At 35.5% G+C, this 18,079-nt stretch overlaps 1 protein-coding gene across 1 annotated transcript in view; it reads left to right on the top strand.

Moving 5' to 3' along the window:
* Positions 1-368: 368 nt before the first annotated feature.
* The window catches only part of LOC126237313 (AMME syndrome candidate gene 1 protein homolog), a 59,059-nt gene continuing 41,348 nt past the window's right edge, over positions 369-18,079 (top strand). The window contains exons 1-3 of the mRNA XM_049947278.1: positions 369-654; positions 2,139-2,249; positions 16,884-17,089. Of these exons, the coding sequence (XP_049803235.1) occupies positions 449-654; positions 2,139-2,249; positions 16,884-17,089 (523 nt within the window). The 5' untranslated portion in view covers positions 369-448. The remainder of the gene's footprint in view (positions 655-2,138; positions 2,250-16,883; positions 17,090-18,079) is intronic.

Genomic DNA, 18,079 nt, shown 5'->3' with positions numbered 1-18,079 from the left:
CTATATTCGCTGGATGGCTAGGGCAGAAATAAAGCGACTCGTTCCCGAAATATGGGAGGGACCTAAAAAAGAATTATGTAAGTTTCTTCGAGTTAAATGCCCGGATGATTCTTATGTAATTCGTTTACTTGCATTGAAAGTTCATTTCTGGAGTTGTAATGGAGAAGAATGCAGTCAGCTGATTTGATCAGAAATACAGAAGGCATATATTCCCTAATATTCTCTAACTAACGCAACAGCTACCTCACTGACGTGAACAGTTTCAACGAACTGCTTTTTTTCTCCCTTGCTCACGAATGTCATGAAACCAGCCACGTAACGTACCTTTGTTTTCACTATGGGATCAGCTGACTGCGCCTGGTCGCTTTCCTCGGCCGCTGCTGCCATCTGCTGAAATATTCGCCCACATACCACTGAACCCTTTCCATTGTTATTTCTGAGGATAAAGATGGCTGCTGGATGTTGTGGAACCAAGAAACAGAAGCTGAACAATTCTACCAGTATAACTTGTAACGGGACATCGTTAATACCAAATGGAGTGCGAAATGGGATGGTGGCGCATCCAGAAATGTGCTTTTTTTGTTTCGATGTTTTATATTGTCATTTACATAGCCTTGAGCCTCCGAAAACCCCTAACTTCTGCAACGATCCATAGTGAGTATTTTATTACTGTACTTTTATGATGGTATAGAATTTTTTGGTAATTTTGTTCCTCGCAGTTCTATGTTTTAATGCAGGGAAATTTACGGTCAAGCTGGATCCTAAGTGCAAGTGCATGTATTCCTAGTTTCTATGACGAGTTGCATTACCAGTTAGTTTTTTCACTAAATAACGTAGTTGATTGTGTTTTGGCTGCATATTTGTGCAGTTCTTCATCGTAAATTTTATTTGATTAGCAGAACCAACTCAGAAATAAAATACGCTTCAGAATGTGCAGCAGCTTATTTTGCTGATTAGCATTTGATCAAAATAGTGAAGCAAAGACCCTAGGAGTCTCCAAAATGTACTGATTGTATTGTATTCAAATGATATTAATGCAATCCTTTCTATTTGTTGAAATTAATACAACAGCAGGAAAACGAATATATATTTGCCTTACAGTGTAACCCTATTTGCTGTAAAAGATCAGAAGTAAAAATAGAAAAATATATTATTGATGTTGGCATAATGGTTCCTTGTAATTGGCAGTGGTTAAAGGTAGTAGCAATTAGCCATATGTTTCAGCAGTGTACCTTTATTGCTGCTTACCAAAGGTCTGCTATGTGATGGTAATCAAAAAAAACCATGCCCTCATGTTGCCTATGTTTGAAGGAACAAAAATTGAGAAAAAATGCAAGAAATAAATACTAAATGTTGTTGACAAGTAGCTTTTCCTAGCATAAAATAGTAGAAGCTGTTATTTTTTATGTGGAGTCAAGTAGACATCAACAAGATACGATATTGGGGTTATGTTGAATAATTATCATTCTGTAAAAAGTTTGATGATACTGTTTGTTAATGTACTGTTTGCTCATTTTGAGAGTTTGTCATTTCTACTCATCAACTAACTATAGTTGAGACTTAACTTAGTAATGCTGCTGTTATTGAAATGATAATTGTAGTAGAAAGATATTGTAATTAGTGTTTACTTTCTAGTAGGGAGCATCAGTTCGAGAGTTTGATCATTGACCTATAATTTTCCTTTGGTAGCAGCTGGTGGTTGTCTTGACTGTATTCCAAAACAGAACAAATACTCATGACTTTGTGGTTCAAATCTATTTTGTCTAGCTAGTCATTTTCCCTATCACCAGTCAGTTGTTACTTTGTGTTCATGTTTCACTGTTCTTGGTAGTTTTGACCTTACTGTTTCGTAGGAAAATGTAGTAGGTTATCAGGATGAGGGAGATTTTACTGTTATTGTTCACAAACACACTCTAGAACTACATCTATGGAAAGTTACTGTAAATTAAGATTGAAGTTGCTAAGTTGTGTCTAGTGATTTTAATTAATTGTTTCAAACACTCTGGAAACATTGTTCATTAAGGATATTTAGCCAACTATATTGTGCATTGATAAATACTGCTTTTGTTTGTTGTTATCACAAAGTGTCACTTAAATGCTGCAATGTATACAAATTAAATTTTTCTGTCTTATTTCAGTCCCCTGTTCGTGACATGGAAGATTGGAAAGGATAGGCGGCTACGAGGCTGTATAGGCACCTTTAATGCCATGAATCTCCACTGCGGATTGCGGGAGTATGCAGTAACCAGGTGAGCAGAGCTCTCAGACTGGTTTCCCCTGGCCGGACACTTCACTGCTTTGATTTTGATTGAAGTATTAGTTTTAATAAGTCTAAGGAACTATAGTGGCCCTATCTTTATATAGATCTGTGAATTCATGTTTGGAACTGGTAAGTAACTTGCAGGGCATTCTGATTAGGTCTGACCTACTGGCAAAGCTCCTAATCCTAACCTGTAAATGGAGGAAATTTTTGTAAATGTTTGTAAAGAAGTTGTTGGTCAGTGGATCCATTCTATTTTGTTGCTTGAAAGATGAAAATAGGGTGGGGGGCGGGATTGGAATTGGTTACTGTACAATAATGGTGATGTAGAATTAGAGATATTGTTGCTTCTGCTGAAGTTCGTACTAGATTTACTAGATAGCTTAGCTCTCGCGTTGTTTTTTTTTTTTTTTTTTTTTTTTTTTCTCCAGGTTTGTATATGGGACAGGCTTCAGTTCCTCTTGTAAGTGAATCCTCAACAAATATATTTGCCCATAAAGACATAATATAATTTTCTTCGCTTTCAATGCACAAATCTAGCATCATTGAAGGGTCATGTTAATCTGCGTTTCTAAACTAGGCATGTCTTAAGAAGGGGAAATCATAATGATTTATGTGGAAATAATACACGAATTCACATGAACAGATCTGTGTTAATGGAGTTGAAACACAGTAGGCAAATTACACACCAGGTGAAGTTTAGTTGCTAGATAATGAAGTGATACAGCTTATTGAGTTCATATTTTCTTAAAGTTGTGGAATTTTTTTGCCTTGACTTAAAAATGTTCTTTCAAAAGTTTGCCGTGCTGTCTTAAAGCTGAAAACAGTTACATGTGTCATGAGAAGCAAATACAAATAGGTTACATGTTACTGAGAGATGTCTGTGTGTAACTCGTTTCCATTAAGTAATTAACTTTCTTTAATAAGGTGTTATGGAGTGCCATGCATTCATGTTCTAGATTACCCTTTTGGCATGTAGTGACGTCCCCTGTGGTAATAGCTCTTTCCTGGGTGCACCATTGTTCAAACTCCACGTTAAACTGTAGATTCCAACATAACTTTCGAGAGTTTTCAAATGTTGGAGGAAGGCAATTACATACAAAAATCATGGCAATAATACATAGCAGAACACTGTAGCGTCAAAAAGGTAGTTCGGAGGTAGATTTGCTTTCAATTTGACTAAGTTCCATCTTATACATCTCACATAGTGGGCTACCTTCACTAGGCTATTGCCAGTTTTATCCCCTTTTCCTCACTGAGATTAGTTAATCTCCAGTGGTTTCACAGCCAGTTGGTTATTTGAAAATGAGTACCATTATTTTTCTACTTACACACTTAATCTTAAACACAAGTATTATTGTGCACTTTCCGAGCACAATTTTAAAGTAAATCAGTAGAAACAATAATAGGTTACTGCCATGAAAAATGTAAGTGGTCTGTTAATGATGGCAGGCATAAAAAATTATAATAGTTATGAGAAAAATACTAATTTACTAACGAACGTTTTGGAGTTTGCTTTGATGTAGCAAGTATAATCAGCATGAACAAGAAATAATCAGATAAATACAAGTGGAATATTTTACTTATCAAAAACTGTAGTGTTTACATCTGCTGCTTGTTTCCTTGGATCTTTTTTTTTTTCCCCCTCAGAACAAATTAGGGGTGCCCACATTTGCCAAGTATGTATTACCATAACTCTGGTATTTACATGTTTCTTAATTGCCTGTGAAAATGTTGCACTGAGTGTGAAAGCATAATTACTTGTTTTTTAATTTTATTCGTTGAAACACTGAAGAATATTCTGTCGAAGTAGTTGAACTGGCCTACCCATTAACAACTTAACTATCTGTTGTAAACCACTGTTTATGTTGATATCTTGTATGAGCTGCAAGTCTTCTGAGGTGACCTGTCTGATGTGCTGCACAGCATATGTTAACAGCATTGAGTTCCTGATGTGTTCATAGTATGAATGTGAGTTACTCAGGTTATTTTATTGTCATGGGTTTACTGTACAAGCATAAGACAGCTTGATACCTTTCATTGTTTTAGTAGCAAATTTAATATTTTACAGTGTTTTTGCCTATTCGTGATTAATGAAATCTAAAACAAAATCCTGTCCTTTATACAGTACTTTCTACTAGTTTCAGATTCGACAAATGGTTACAAATTTCTTCTTGATTGCATGCCATTTTGTTTTTAGATAACTGCATTTCCTAATTCCAGGTCAGCAGTGCAGAAAAGGTTTTATTGTGCAATATGGCTCATTCCGTATAATCTCCTTTAAGCATGATACAACTGTAATTAAACATACTGAATGAAGTTTTCATTATTTATTACTTAATTTGACGGGCTGATCCTGTGGTTCTGCCTTTAAAGATGATGATGATGATGGGAGAAGGAAAAGTTTTGTGGCAACTGGAGTAGTCAAGACTGAGAAATTGGTTTTGGTTCTTCCAAAAACAACAATTACGTTCAAACTGCTGTACCTCCATGAAAGTCATAGAAGGAAAAAAAGGGTATTTTGCTGTGCAGTTTTCTGACATTCAAGCATCAACTCTATAACCAAAGTTTTTGAATTACCATTTCACTCACTTCACTCTGCAATGCAAAATCAAAATTTTAAGAAGTTCAAAACAAAACTGGTTTATACCTTATAAGATCTTGAGCATAAGATACAAAAAATTGAACTACACTTAAGGACATTGAGTTGGTACATACTATGTTTTATGGTAGCCATCTAAGTTCACAGTCCAAAAATCATTTAGAAAGTAATTAGAACCTGAAAGTAGTGCTAGATACTATCACTACTTACTTCACATGTGATGTTGCTTATAAATACTTCATTAAGCTGCAGTAGATTGACTGAATGGTATTTAGTGCAGAGTGTGATCTATTTAAAACTACAGCTCAAGAATTTTGTGACCATTGCTTGTTACATTTGCTACCCTTAGGCAAACATTCTAGGAGATATGGGCAGACTGCTGTCATTATTGTTACTAAGTCAGTCATGAAAAAACTCTGAAAGTTGTAGAAAAGCAGTAACATCTTTCACCAGAGTGCTGCTAACAAATTCTGCGGCTGTTGAATCACCCCAAGATACCCTTTTGAGTAAGACATTATGAAAAAGAAAAGGAAAAAAATATATAATTTGTGATGGGTTGCTTCAATGTGCTAAAAGCAGAATGTAGTTACAGAGATTCTTATTCAATAGACAATCTGTATGAATCGTTGATTGATGATACATTTTCAGTAGAGTTGGTGAGTATGCAAAAACAGGATCATAAATTTTGCTGAATTCTTGAAACTGTGCTGCCAACAGTCACCTTAGAAATCACGTTAATTTTTTTGAATGTGTAAAGATCATCATTAGGCTGTACAGTACAATGATAGGGTTAGTTGATGGATTATTGATGCTTGTGAAATGAGTAAATAAAGTATGTGGGATGTGAACTTCTATAGTGTTTGAAGGAAAAAAATAAATCACAGTAATTTGACACACTTCTCCATATATAAAAGAAATGGGAATGAATGGTGGATGCCCCACAATGAACATGAGGAATGTAATTGTGTGACTCGTAAGTCACAACCATAGGCTATTATACTATGAAACAGAAATGGGAGAAAGAATGTTGGACAAAGGCAGAACGGACAGGAATACTAATGCTAAGATAATATTTGTTTATAAATTTATTATCTTATTGTAAATGTAGCTCTTGGATCCCACAGAGCTAAGCAGAAAGAAAAGATTATACACCCAGAGCCATAAAATTTAAACAGACATTGAAATTGTTACTGTGCTTTGTAGTTTGTTATTGCAATTTGCTTAGAAATTTTTATTTATAAATGTCTCGTTCATTTTAAGTTAGAATTACTGAAAGCGATTTTCTTAGTTGCCTGCACCCATGCATTGTTTTCATTTCCTGTCTTAGAAACGTCCTATTCATTTAATTCTTCTTACCTTCCCCACAGAATCGGTACTGTAGTGCAACACATAGCCTTGTTGAACTTCATTGGCGATGTTAACGTTTACAACCTTCTCCTTCTATTACTGTTATTGAGAGGACCAGGCCCACTGTTGTGAACACAGACGATTCCATCTGTCTTCTCAGTGATTAATGTTGTGACCATGTGAAACGACTTAGATCCAGCCATATCTGTGGGTTTTTTTATTGCTGTGGGAGAAGGCTCATCAAACTAGAGTACATGGAAATATTAGTTCACTTTAGTATATAAATGAACGAAAGATTTACTTAACATTGACACAATTGTCTGCTGCAGGATTGCTTGATAATTTACAGCTGATACTGACTATGAAAGCATCACATGATGCACAGTTTAACCAACTGTCATTGTGAGGCACTATGTTAGACATTTACAATGGTAAAAGTTTGTGTGAAACTTTATCAACTCATTGGTCCTACTGGGTGATTTTTGCTGCTGTAGCTAAGGTCTCGAACTGGGCTGAGCTTACACTTGCTCGACACTATATTGACCTCCAGTGCTAGGGTGCTACTGTGTGGAAGGGGAGATGTGGCCTTCAGGTTAGCCTCCATACCTCATTGCAGATTGCAGCGAGACCTTGCTAACATCTGTGTTATCAATTCTAGTTGCTGACTTTGTTGTGGCACTGCGATCTCTGAACGATACCACAGCTAATTAGTAACAGGTTTAAGAAGTTTTCCAGCAATTCTGTCTCAGACCAATAAAGCAAGGTAAACAATAATGCAAACCTAGATATGAATATTAAGAACATGGTTTTGTCTGGAAATGGTATGAGCTCTGTGTACTTAGCAGTGGTAATATATTTATTAATGAATTGTGGTAGCTCTTTCTGTGCAGTTCTGTTTTAAGTAGCAAATTGAGTAAATATTGTTTTAAAACATCTGAATTTGCAAGTACATTGAAGAACATTTTCTTGGCTTCAGAGCCCAGTAATTGATACAGAATCCAGTTGGCATGTTAGCTATATACATGAATTGTAAATTATTTTGTTTAGTAAGACATTGCATTTCAGTGATTTTCAGAGCTAAGTATTTTTTTCCAAACCAGAGGAAAAAAAACTTCTTAGGGTTTGCTTTAGAAGTGTCGTAAATTCACAGTTGCTTCAGAACATATACTATGTTCTTAAAAAAAGTTCCCGCAAAATATGAATGGAAATGAAGAGGTCAGTTTTTCCAAGATGCAAAGAATTACAGAAAATTGATCTGTCAAAAGAACTGATAGAATATTTTTTACAAGAATAATTCTCCTTTTTGTGGCCGAAAAGTTTGTGGCTCTACTAGCTCAGATGTGTTTGACAGTTGCTGCATTAAGTATGATATTTGCAATGAAACTGTAGAAATTACTCTGTTTTGTAGTTTTACCTGTCTCAGTAAGATGTGAGTAGGAAGAACCACCTGTATGAAGTTAAGTGAAACACATTTAAGACATTTTTGCTAAAGGTCTGTAATAGGTATTTTGGTGCATGTACTATGCCAAGAAACTCCCAAATGTACAAAAATTTACTTATGACAATGAATTGCACAGATATAAAATGAAACCATTCTCAGGCTATCATGTCTACACAAAGTTTTGTTAGAAGAAAGATGGGATTTAAAATTGTAGAACAGGATTTGCATTGGGTTGTAGAGCATTGGAATATAAGAAAATGTTAGCTTATTATGTTGTACATTACTAATGAAACAGTGGAAAGTTCAGCTTGGAATATCAACAATTTTGTGGAAAGGATAGATTGCTAATCACAATTAAGATGACAAGTGTAGTTGCAGAGAGGCACAATGAAACGACTGTTCCACATTGAGCTTTCAGCCAAAACCTTCCTCAGAAAGAAAAACGTACATTCATACAAACTGGTGCACCTCATGCACATGTGACTGCTATTTCTGGCCACTGCAGTAATAATGCCAATTTTACTGTGATGTGTGTGACAGCTGTGTTTGCTTATGTGATTATTTGTGTGTTTTCTTTTATGAATAAGGCTTTGGCCAAAAGGTCAATGTGGAACAGTTTTTTCATTGTGCCTGTTTGCATCTCATTGTGTCTTTACAGTGAGCAGCAATTTATCCTTCTCATAAGTGCTGAACATTAATAATGGTTTGTGGAGACATTCATGTGTCCTTTTCTCCTTCCTAAGATTGCTCTTTGGTCGACGGTAGTATATCCCATTACCTAACCTTGTTATTTCTGAAGTTTTTATCTTCCTTTTCTTGTGGAGGTTCTGGTTGCTTTTTGAAACATTTATTTTGTGTGTATGTAGGCTAGTTGCCTTCCATAAGCAGAAATACTATTTACGTGTCCAGCTTTTTTCTGCAGCAGGAAATCTAAAATTGGTTAAGAAGTTACTAAAGTGTTATGATTGCTATAACATGGCATGTAGTTTGAGGAAAGTGGAGTTTGAGAATTGTGGAGCATCCACCTACAACTATCCTATACTTCAACAACATCTAATTAATACCACATGTTCTTCATTGTAAAAGCAGTAAACGGTCAATGGCTAATGTTTCTGGGAAACCAGGTGAAGCTCTGATTTTTATTATTGGAGGTGAAGTGGTCTTAAAGGTGTTCCATGCAGCCTTGTAGCATGCCTGAAACATAGTGAGATTTTCTCAACAATACATTTGAAACATATTGGATCACTTCATAACGTATGGTAACAGTGGGTTTAATTGCAACATGTAACATATGTCTGTCTGTTATTTATGTATAATACTTTTAAAACAATTTGTGATTTGAATTATATATCATATTTTGACTTTAGATATATATTTTCAACTGTAAATGTAAATTTACATCCCTCTTAGTACATACTGGAAAACATACACTGACTTCAGTATTTCTGCTGCACACAAATGCAGGCTTGAAATTTTGAATGAGATGTTTGATCACCAGATCTGTATCTTTGACTGGAGAGTAGCAGACACTCTAAACATTACTTCTGAAGAATATGTTTTCACAAACTGGTAGTAAATTGAGATCCATATGTATAGTATTAAGCATGTTGTATCTGAATGCAGATTTTTGTTGCTCAGTAATAATATATTTTGTGCAGATCATGCTGAGATACAGCACTGGTGTCCAAACTTCATTGGTTGCAGGTAAAATCTACATCTTCAGCTGATAAATGAAGTGCGATGTTGCTTAGTGTTTCTTACCATAATATAGATGTTGTATTTCAATGGCATATAATATTTCCTTGATACTTTTTTTTTTTTTTTGGGCATTGTACTCTGCATTTACTGCTTTCAGGCTCACCTCGATCTCGCAGTTTCTACAATGCATTCACTTCAAGTCTCAGATGATTTGGGCATTAAGCTCCAGATACAAATGCTTGCTTTTGCATCTAATAGTGGTATCTTTGCATATTTAAACATTGTTAAAGCACATTGTGGTTAACATCACATTTAAGGCTGAAGATCCATCAATGAAATAAAAGAAAAGACATGTTAAGCCACCCCGGTTGGAGCTTTTTATGCTAAAGCTTTTGAAGCAGTGAAAGCAGACAGCAGGTTCAGTAGAACATTTGCTGTTACCTCAGTGCACTAAATGTTAGCAAAATGGGATCCCCAGCATAAATGTTCATAATTCAGTTTTTCTTTTAGTTGTTCATCTGTTTCTGAAACTCTTACTGTTGTTAAGCAGTTATCTCCATCCTTTAAGGACATAGGGTTTTTTTTTTTTTCAGAATAATTTGACTAGTTTGAAGTATGAAGGTCATTAGTTGCTCATTGTCTCCCAGAAGGCCAACCCCTCGTCCAAGATCGTGGGAGACGGACAACGGCACATAGTAGGGGATATCTGTAGGGATGAAATATGGCTAATAGCTCATATGTATGATTGGTGCCACAGTTAATGTGATTCCCTTACAGAAACCCTGAAGAGTGGCGGCTGACGGGGCTCTGGTGAAGCATGATGTTAGCAGCAAAATATCAGTGGATGAAATATAGATAGGTTCCTTAGAGTTACAAAGAAAAAGGGAATTTACTGCCTCTACCATTACATCTTCAGTGTTTACACACCACACCACAGTACAGTACATGCTTTCATGCTTCCTATGTCACATTACAAATAAAAGCTAAGATAGATGACATAATGGCCTGTATTTTCATTTTGGTCTATATAAAAGAAAATGCTGGCTTTTCTCCTCCATTGAGGAAGCTATATCTGGGACAGCATGATAAAAAGCTTATGTGTGGGAATGTGGTTGTTTCAAAAGAGTTTGCTGTCGATTGCAGTTATGAATACCTACAAAAAGTTAATATCTGAAAGCCAAGTGGCATATTTGGTGCAGTTTGATACTGTTAGGTTGCTAATGGGCTTATGCAAAACTTAAGTGCCTGGAAATTTAAAAGTACCTAATTACTGAAGTAAACATATGTTGATGTGGTTGAAAGAACAAATAATGGAATAAACAAGTGTCTACAGACCACATAGAACGTACTCTTGACATTGAGAGTCAAACTCAAATGAATTATCCTGAGATAAGGCAGCAAAAAAAAAAAAAAAAGGGGGGGGGGGGGAATGAAAAAGAAGACAGTACAATCGTGAAACGTAACTGCATTAAATATTACAATAAAATCGTTCTTGTCTCCTGTTGTGTTCTAGTATGAACCAATGGTTTGACCACTATGCCAAGTGGCCTGTGTCAGGATGGAAATTGTCCCTATTATCTCATCATTTGCCACTGTATAGCTCATCACTAGAGGAGTGGATTCGAGAGGAGGGAGCTGAGGTTCATTATTGATAGGTAGTTAACTTGATTTTTATTGGCCGATTATTTGCAGGATGGGTGTCACATCGTGGCAACAGCTTCCTCCTAATTCACAATATTATCCCATAGAATCAAATATAAATTCAGTCAGTTGGGACCTAATCTCATCTCACTTCTCCACTACAATCATTTAGTATTCAGGCAATTCTTAGAACATATTTCTCATGTGATAAGAGACAGGGAAAAAAAATTGAGTATGTAGACCTGTAGTTGCCCTGAAGTAATAGTTGGTGACCTTGATGAAGACTACTTGTCATAGTGGCTGAAACATTGACATTGTAATGATAGACGTAATACAGCTGATTTTTTTGAAATAGATTTCTATGATGTTTGAAAATTGATAAACAACTGTCTTGAAGATGACTATGTTTTTTAAGGATGCTAATAAAGTAAAAGAGAGGGAGAGGGAATTTTTAGCTAGATGTTGCTTGATGATTTCAGTTACTTTCAAAAAGCTGGAAAATTGCTGACTACAGAAAAACTTACTGAGGAATATTTTCGGAGGCTGAAAGGCACACAATAATTAATCTGAAGTGGAAATGAAAGGGCTGCACTGTTGCCTATTTAAAGTTACTAGCCATATGTTCAGATGTACAAGTGCTACTTAACAACTTTTACTTCTAGTATGAAGGTCGATATTGTACCAGATTTGATGATGATGTAAGATAAGATGACAGAACAAGGTTTCTTTTTTACATCAATGAGATAAGCCTACAGAAATCAGTAGATTATCCAAAGAAAAAAAGAAAATAATGAAGCACAGAAAGCAACAGAGAATAGGACGATGTAGTTCGGCGACACGTAAGGAAGTAATTAAAATAAAGTATTCGGTATAAGTATGTGCAGTGCGAGATCAGGTTTGAATATGAAACGAATGGGAGAATAGTTTCAGTAGACTAGAATGGTAGGGAACTAAATGATAGTAGAAAGCGGTACTGATATTGAATGGAGGAGAATGATTTGGGTACAGAAATTTTGCAGTAGCTGTGTAATCCAATCCATTGTTGTGCAGAATGCAGATGTATTATAATAGCCAATTTAGGGTTAAATGGGGAGGAATGAAAAATAAGATCTAGGGAAGAGGACAGAAACAAAGGGAACGTAATCTGACCAACTACTGTAAATCCATCATTGTAATGATGGGAGGTAACGATGTTTAACTACATAGCAGATGAGACATTTCAGAAAGAGAAATTGTCAAGATTAACAAAGAAATCTACTCACTACAAGAGATTCGCAAAATACTTGCAGTTTCATTTGGTTGCATTATAAAAGTTATTTTTTAAATGTACTCTTTAATTTTTTCATCAGTTATTGTCATTTTTATTTTTTTAATTCTAACAAAGAAATTGACTATTGTTGAGATAATGTAAGGAGATCCTTGTCAGCTATCAGCGTTGTTGCAAAGCACAACTGGGTACAGGTGAGGCAAAGGCCTTGTGTAGAGCTGTGAGAACTCGGAGGTATAGTGATTTGGTTGATGTAGGCGAGCAGGAGGCTGCCACACTAAGCCCACTGCAATTGTGCGGATCTTACTACTCCGAATTGTTATGGGTTGCACTACATTGTGATGAAATAACAATTGGATTTGAGCTCTGAAAAATCAATAGAACAATATTTTGAGCTTATTATTACTGAATAATTTGCCTTACACATCATTAAAATTCTAAGTTGCAGGAAATGACAGTTTAAATAGCCATTTTGGGCAGGTGAATGACATGATGTGCAGTACATAATACTGTATTGGGGGAAAGTGTGTCAAGGTGCTGTCTTTTGTTTCTTCTCCTTCATAACAGCTGGTTTATCACATTAATCAGTTATATTCATTTACACTTTCTTGGTTTCAATCACTTTGTTACGGATAATCCCTTGCACACTAGAACACAGAAGATTTGTTCTACATAACTACAGCTATGCATTGAGGCAAAGGTGTATCAATCTTATTGTCCCTCTATTCACTATTGATGCAAATGTATGATATTACTGATGCATAAGAGAGGGAAATCTCTCATTTCTACAAGCAGTGCTCTTCCAATGAACAAAATGACACTATTAAAGAAGTGTTTTAATTTGTACCTTTCGTTCATTGTGTGTTGAACCTCTGCCATTACGTAAACATTGTTGAGATCATTCAATCGTCCTCTTTTTTTTTCAGATGTTTCATATTATTTCATTCAAAAATTGTTCCTGCTATGAGACTTACAAAGCAGCTAAGTTACTGAGATGATGGCCACACATGCCTTTTGGATGGATGTGGTACAAAGGATGGATGTAGGAAAAAAAGATGTCACAGATATAAACACTTCCATTTCTCGTGTGATAGTAACACTGGAAGAAGAAGAAGAGACCGTTCATTTCTGTCTGTCATTTGTGCTGCTTGTTGCCTGTTTGAAATGAACTGTGGCATCCCAGCATTACTTCCATGTTGATTTGGCTTCCAACCAAAGTTTGATGAAGAGCAGTACTTGGCAATCAATAAAAACAAAAGATTTTTAGCACCACATGGCACTAAAATTTCTCTTACATTCTGTGAAATGTCTTTAAATATTGTGCAGTGTGATTTGAATTTGCAGTAAATTCTTCAGAATTAACTAATGAAATTTAAATCTACCCATTTTAGTTGAAGATCCTGTATGTCATCAGCATATCTTACAGGCTGAAATGATCATTTGCACCAGGTGTTCCTGTAAGCACACAAAAATGCTGTTTTGTTCATAATGTTGCTATCAACATGGTTACAGGAATGAATTTGTGCTGTATAAAATTAGACCTTTTCAGAAATCTGCTGATTACCCTGTCGTTGTTCAGATTTTCATTAATTACTTTTATTAGATGTGTGATGATGAATAAGATAGTACTGAATATATAGTTAACTGTGACAGCAATACCACACAACGTAGGAATAGATCCTTCCTCCCTCCCCCCTCCTCAAAAATGTGTGTGGATGTTTTGTGTTTTAAATGGATTTGCTATGCGTTGTTGATGTAGTTTTCAGACAATGTTTTAGAGCCCAACAAAACATTCAAAACACTTCCAGAATGAAGTTGTTCGTGCCAGCATTATGACCGAAATGTCCTTGAACTGATCTTAGTTCTCAGTTTCAAATATGCAGATGGGGAATATATATTGCAAATGCTGATACTAAGATGAAACCAGAAAGAGAAATTGCATGCTGATGATTGTGGGACAGTTTCAGGTGAACATGTGTGTCCAAACTGTGGGGTAGTTCTAACTGTAAGCACAATATGTAAGTTGGGAATCTAGATGTAGGTTATATTTCAGTCATGCAGTCATTGACCTCAGATGTGTGCGCTAGTACTGTCTAGTATGTCATCTCAGTAAAATGGTACTGTGTTCCTTTCTGCTACATCCATGTGCACACATTCTGATACTCACCTCAAGTCCTATGCTTTGTGATCTCCCATAAGAAAAATTTTGTTCCTAGTGTGTAGTTTTGGTAGATTAATAGACTTAATTATTCCAAGTATGAATATTAACTTTCTTTATCCCTGATGTATGAAACTGTTCAGGCTGTAACCTAACCTCTCAATCATCATCACAAAATATATATAACAGTTGTCCTTTGCTATTGTTTAAAAACTTGTAGAAACACTGGACTCTCAGTTTGGATCCAATAAAGAATTGTGTAAAGAGGGCTTTCTGTGATATTCTTATATAGCTTCAGTGGTTTTCGTAAAACACTATATGACAGAATGTTAGTATGACACTACAGACAAGGTCACAGACAATAATGTCTCTATCTTCATCCAGTCCACAAAAATAATCCGTTTTTGGAAATATAATGTAATTGGGTAGATAAAAATTATATTCACTAAGTGGTGGCAGGAGAACCCACATATAAACGTATTAAAATTTGCACTGCTTCAGAGCCTGTGGCCCCTCCTCCGGGTAGAAGGGTTGAAGGGAAAGGAGGAGGAGTGAAGGAAAAGGACTGATGAGTTTAAGTAAATGGGGAGACCTTCAACCTTTCAGACAGAATAAGTAGCCTGTGGCTCTGAAAGCTTGCAGGTTTTTGTATCTTTGTGTGTGTGTCCTCTTGCTGCCATTAGGCGAATAATTTTTTTATCTATCTAGTTACATTATATTCATCCATTCTATGCTTTATGCAAAAACCCCAATTCCATGTTAAGCTCTTAATTTCCTTTATTCTTTTGCACCAATAGAAAATTAGACATGGCCTTCAACCAAGAACGAATTTTTTCCTCAAGCCTTACCAGAACTTGGAGGTTCTCAAACTCTTGCATGTCTCTACTATCAGTGGGACATTGAAATATTATCAAAGGAAAAACTATTAACTATTTCCCCAATTAACCATTCAGTATTTTATTAAGGGGTGTATCAGTAAAGGTCTAGTAAAATGGGGTAAAATATGCAATTGCTTGGCATTAAAACTGAAAACATATATAAAGTAATGAAACTTCTTGATTAATTAAAACTGTGTGCCAGACTGAGATTTGGCTGAGGACCTTCGCAATTCAGTGGCAAATGAAGTTTGGAAGGTAGGAGATGAGGTACTGGTGGAAGGACAGGTTATGAATAGTGATTGGGTAGCTCAATTGGTAGAGTTAAAGTCTCAGTCCTGGACGTAGTTTTAATCTGCAGTTCCATATCAACTCACACTCCACTGCAGAATGAAAAAGTCATTCCATTAAAGTAATTGACGTTAATATAAAAACTTTTATTGATGATGCCAAATGTGTTAAAGTTTTACTGATCACTAAATTCTCTATGGGTCCCGAAATAGCATTCATACAACAAACTGAATGTATTAGATAATGCTTTCAGGCAGTCTCTTTAGTCTTCTTGTTATGTTTTGTTACTTCGGTGATATTTATTTACCAAAAATTTGAATATCTGGGGCAGTACTTAACATGTGAAATAACACACAATTTCTTATTTAGACAATAAATAAAAACTAGCTGTGAGTACATTTCCATCATCTCATACTTGATTCTCAGTAGCATTCATTATCAAAGTGTCCACCTATTTCAATTTTCATTTATTCCTTTCTTTTAGTATCTATTCCTATCATGCTCTCTAAAACTTTGATAACGTATTTTAGTCAATTTAAAGTTATACATAGCTTGATAATGTAAGTAAACACAGATTTTCATAGAGATTATGACTCATTATAAACAACTGCACTGTTGCTCTGTTTTATGAAATCATGTTTTGAATGTATACTGCAGAATATGCAAATTTCTTTTCAGTATTAAAAAAAATCGCCAAGATTCATAGCATTTCATCATTGTTCTCTTTGTCGGGACATAGGCAACAGCAAAGGAATTGTGTAGTACATTAATGGACCAGTTTTTGCAGATGTTTCATGAAACTTTATAAAGTGCTTTCTGAAATCTTTCACATTTCTAGCAACTTGCATGTAGAAAATATTAACTTCTCTTAGCACCCAATAGGTCTTAACATGTCACTTTGCATAAATTAATTATGCTATTTTCTGATGTTGGTCAGTTTGGCAAAAGAAGATTTTTTTGCCTGTGTTGCTGAAAGAACATTATTAATCTTCACACTACTCAAAGCGTATGAATAGATTTGATGTAGTGTTTTCCAACAATGTATGCAAGGAGGCTCATGAGGAATTCACTGGACAAATAGCTTATGACACTTCTTCATTCATATATACCATGTACATATTGGTTGTTCTAGATTTTACAAATAATTTACTAAAGCTTCAAAGCCTAACCTAAGATTTAGTAGCATGCATAAATGAGTAGTTTCATATTTGTTCATCTGAAGTTAACTTTCTGCAGTAGTACATATAACATGAAATGGAAATTGTATTTTTCATATAACCAGTGTTGTTTTATTTGATGCAAGTGCTTTCAAGGACTCTCGGTTCAGTCCTATCACAAGAGATGAGTTCTCCAAACTCCACGTGTCCGTCTCTATCCTCCGCCATTTTGAAGATGGCATGGACTACCTTGATTGGGAAGTGGGGGTGCATGGAATACGAATAGAATTCCACAATGAAAAAGGAAGCAAACGTACGGCTACCTACCTTCCCGAGGTTGCACCAGAACAAGGTATACGTAATAAACTTAAGATACATTTGTCTACTTGCTAAGCTTATATTAACACACAGTGCAATTTCATTTTAATCAATATTTTTCAAATAAGTTTTATTTGATTTTTGAAACAATTTCCAAACCGTTACACAGGTATGGTGCATGTAATTTATAACAAAACTCTTTTGTTTTAGTCATAACTTTTAATTTGTTATGTGGAATGTTGTGGAAAACATTGAGAGGGCATTTCATCTGCCTCTGTTAGATAGATGTATTTTGCGGAGTTTGGTTTGAGGTAATATTCACATTTGCTTAACAGAAGAGTGGCGTAGGTTGCATATCATATTGTAGTGTGTGTTGTTCTACTTCATAAATTAATGAAGATGTCATGCTTACATTTATGTAAGAAAGTTTTCGTCTCAGAAATGACCCAAGTATCAATTGGGCCTTGATTATGTAAGATTAGAAGTGTCCAGGTACCTTTTCGTGATTCATGAAGGAATGTATCGCTATCACTGCATCGTCCTATACCTTTATAGAGGATGCCAGGTAGAATGAGAAGTCCAAGCAGAAGAATTGTGAAAATACAGTGTTTTCACTCAAATGTTTATGTTAACTGCTACATGAACACTTCTTAAGTTTAAATGCTATTATATATTAACACTGCCGAGTGCCACATTCCTTCCTCAGAAACTTGACTATCTCCAACTGCTGATTTTTACGCTCTGACAAACATTCATAAAAGCAGTGGATGTTGTCAAAGTTTTGCAGTAATTGCATCCTCAGACTTTTTCACCTAAGCAGTCAGCAATTCGTGTTTTGGTGTAAGTAGGTCCTCATAGACACCTTTCACTCCTTTTAAATCTGACGGTAACTTGTGTATATGTGAAATGCCAAGCTGTACTATTGTTTGGAGTCCACATACACTATAGGCCTCCTTATTATTGTCTGGGAAGGTGAACTCAAATCTGAAGAAAGCAAGTGAATGCTAATACGACAGTCGCTAAA

Source organism: Schistocerca nitens, chromosome 2, assembly GCF_023898315.1.
Source record: "Schistocerca nitens isolate TAMUIC-IGC-003100 chromosome 2, iqSchNite1.1, whole genome shotgun sequence".
In the NCBI taxonomy this organism is placed as follows: domain Eukaryota; kingdom Metazoa; phylum Arthropoda; class Insecta; order Orthoptera; family Acrididae; genus Schistocerca; species Schistocerca nitens.
The sequence above is the reverse complement of the archived record's forward strand: the minus strand, read 5'-3'. Positions and strand labels throughout refer to the sequence as shown.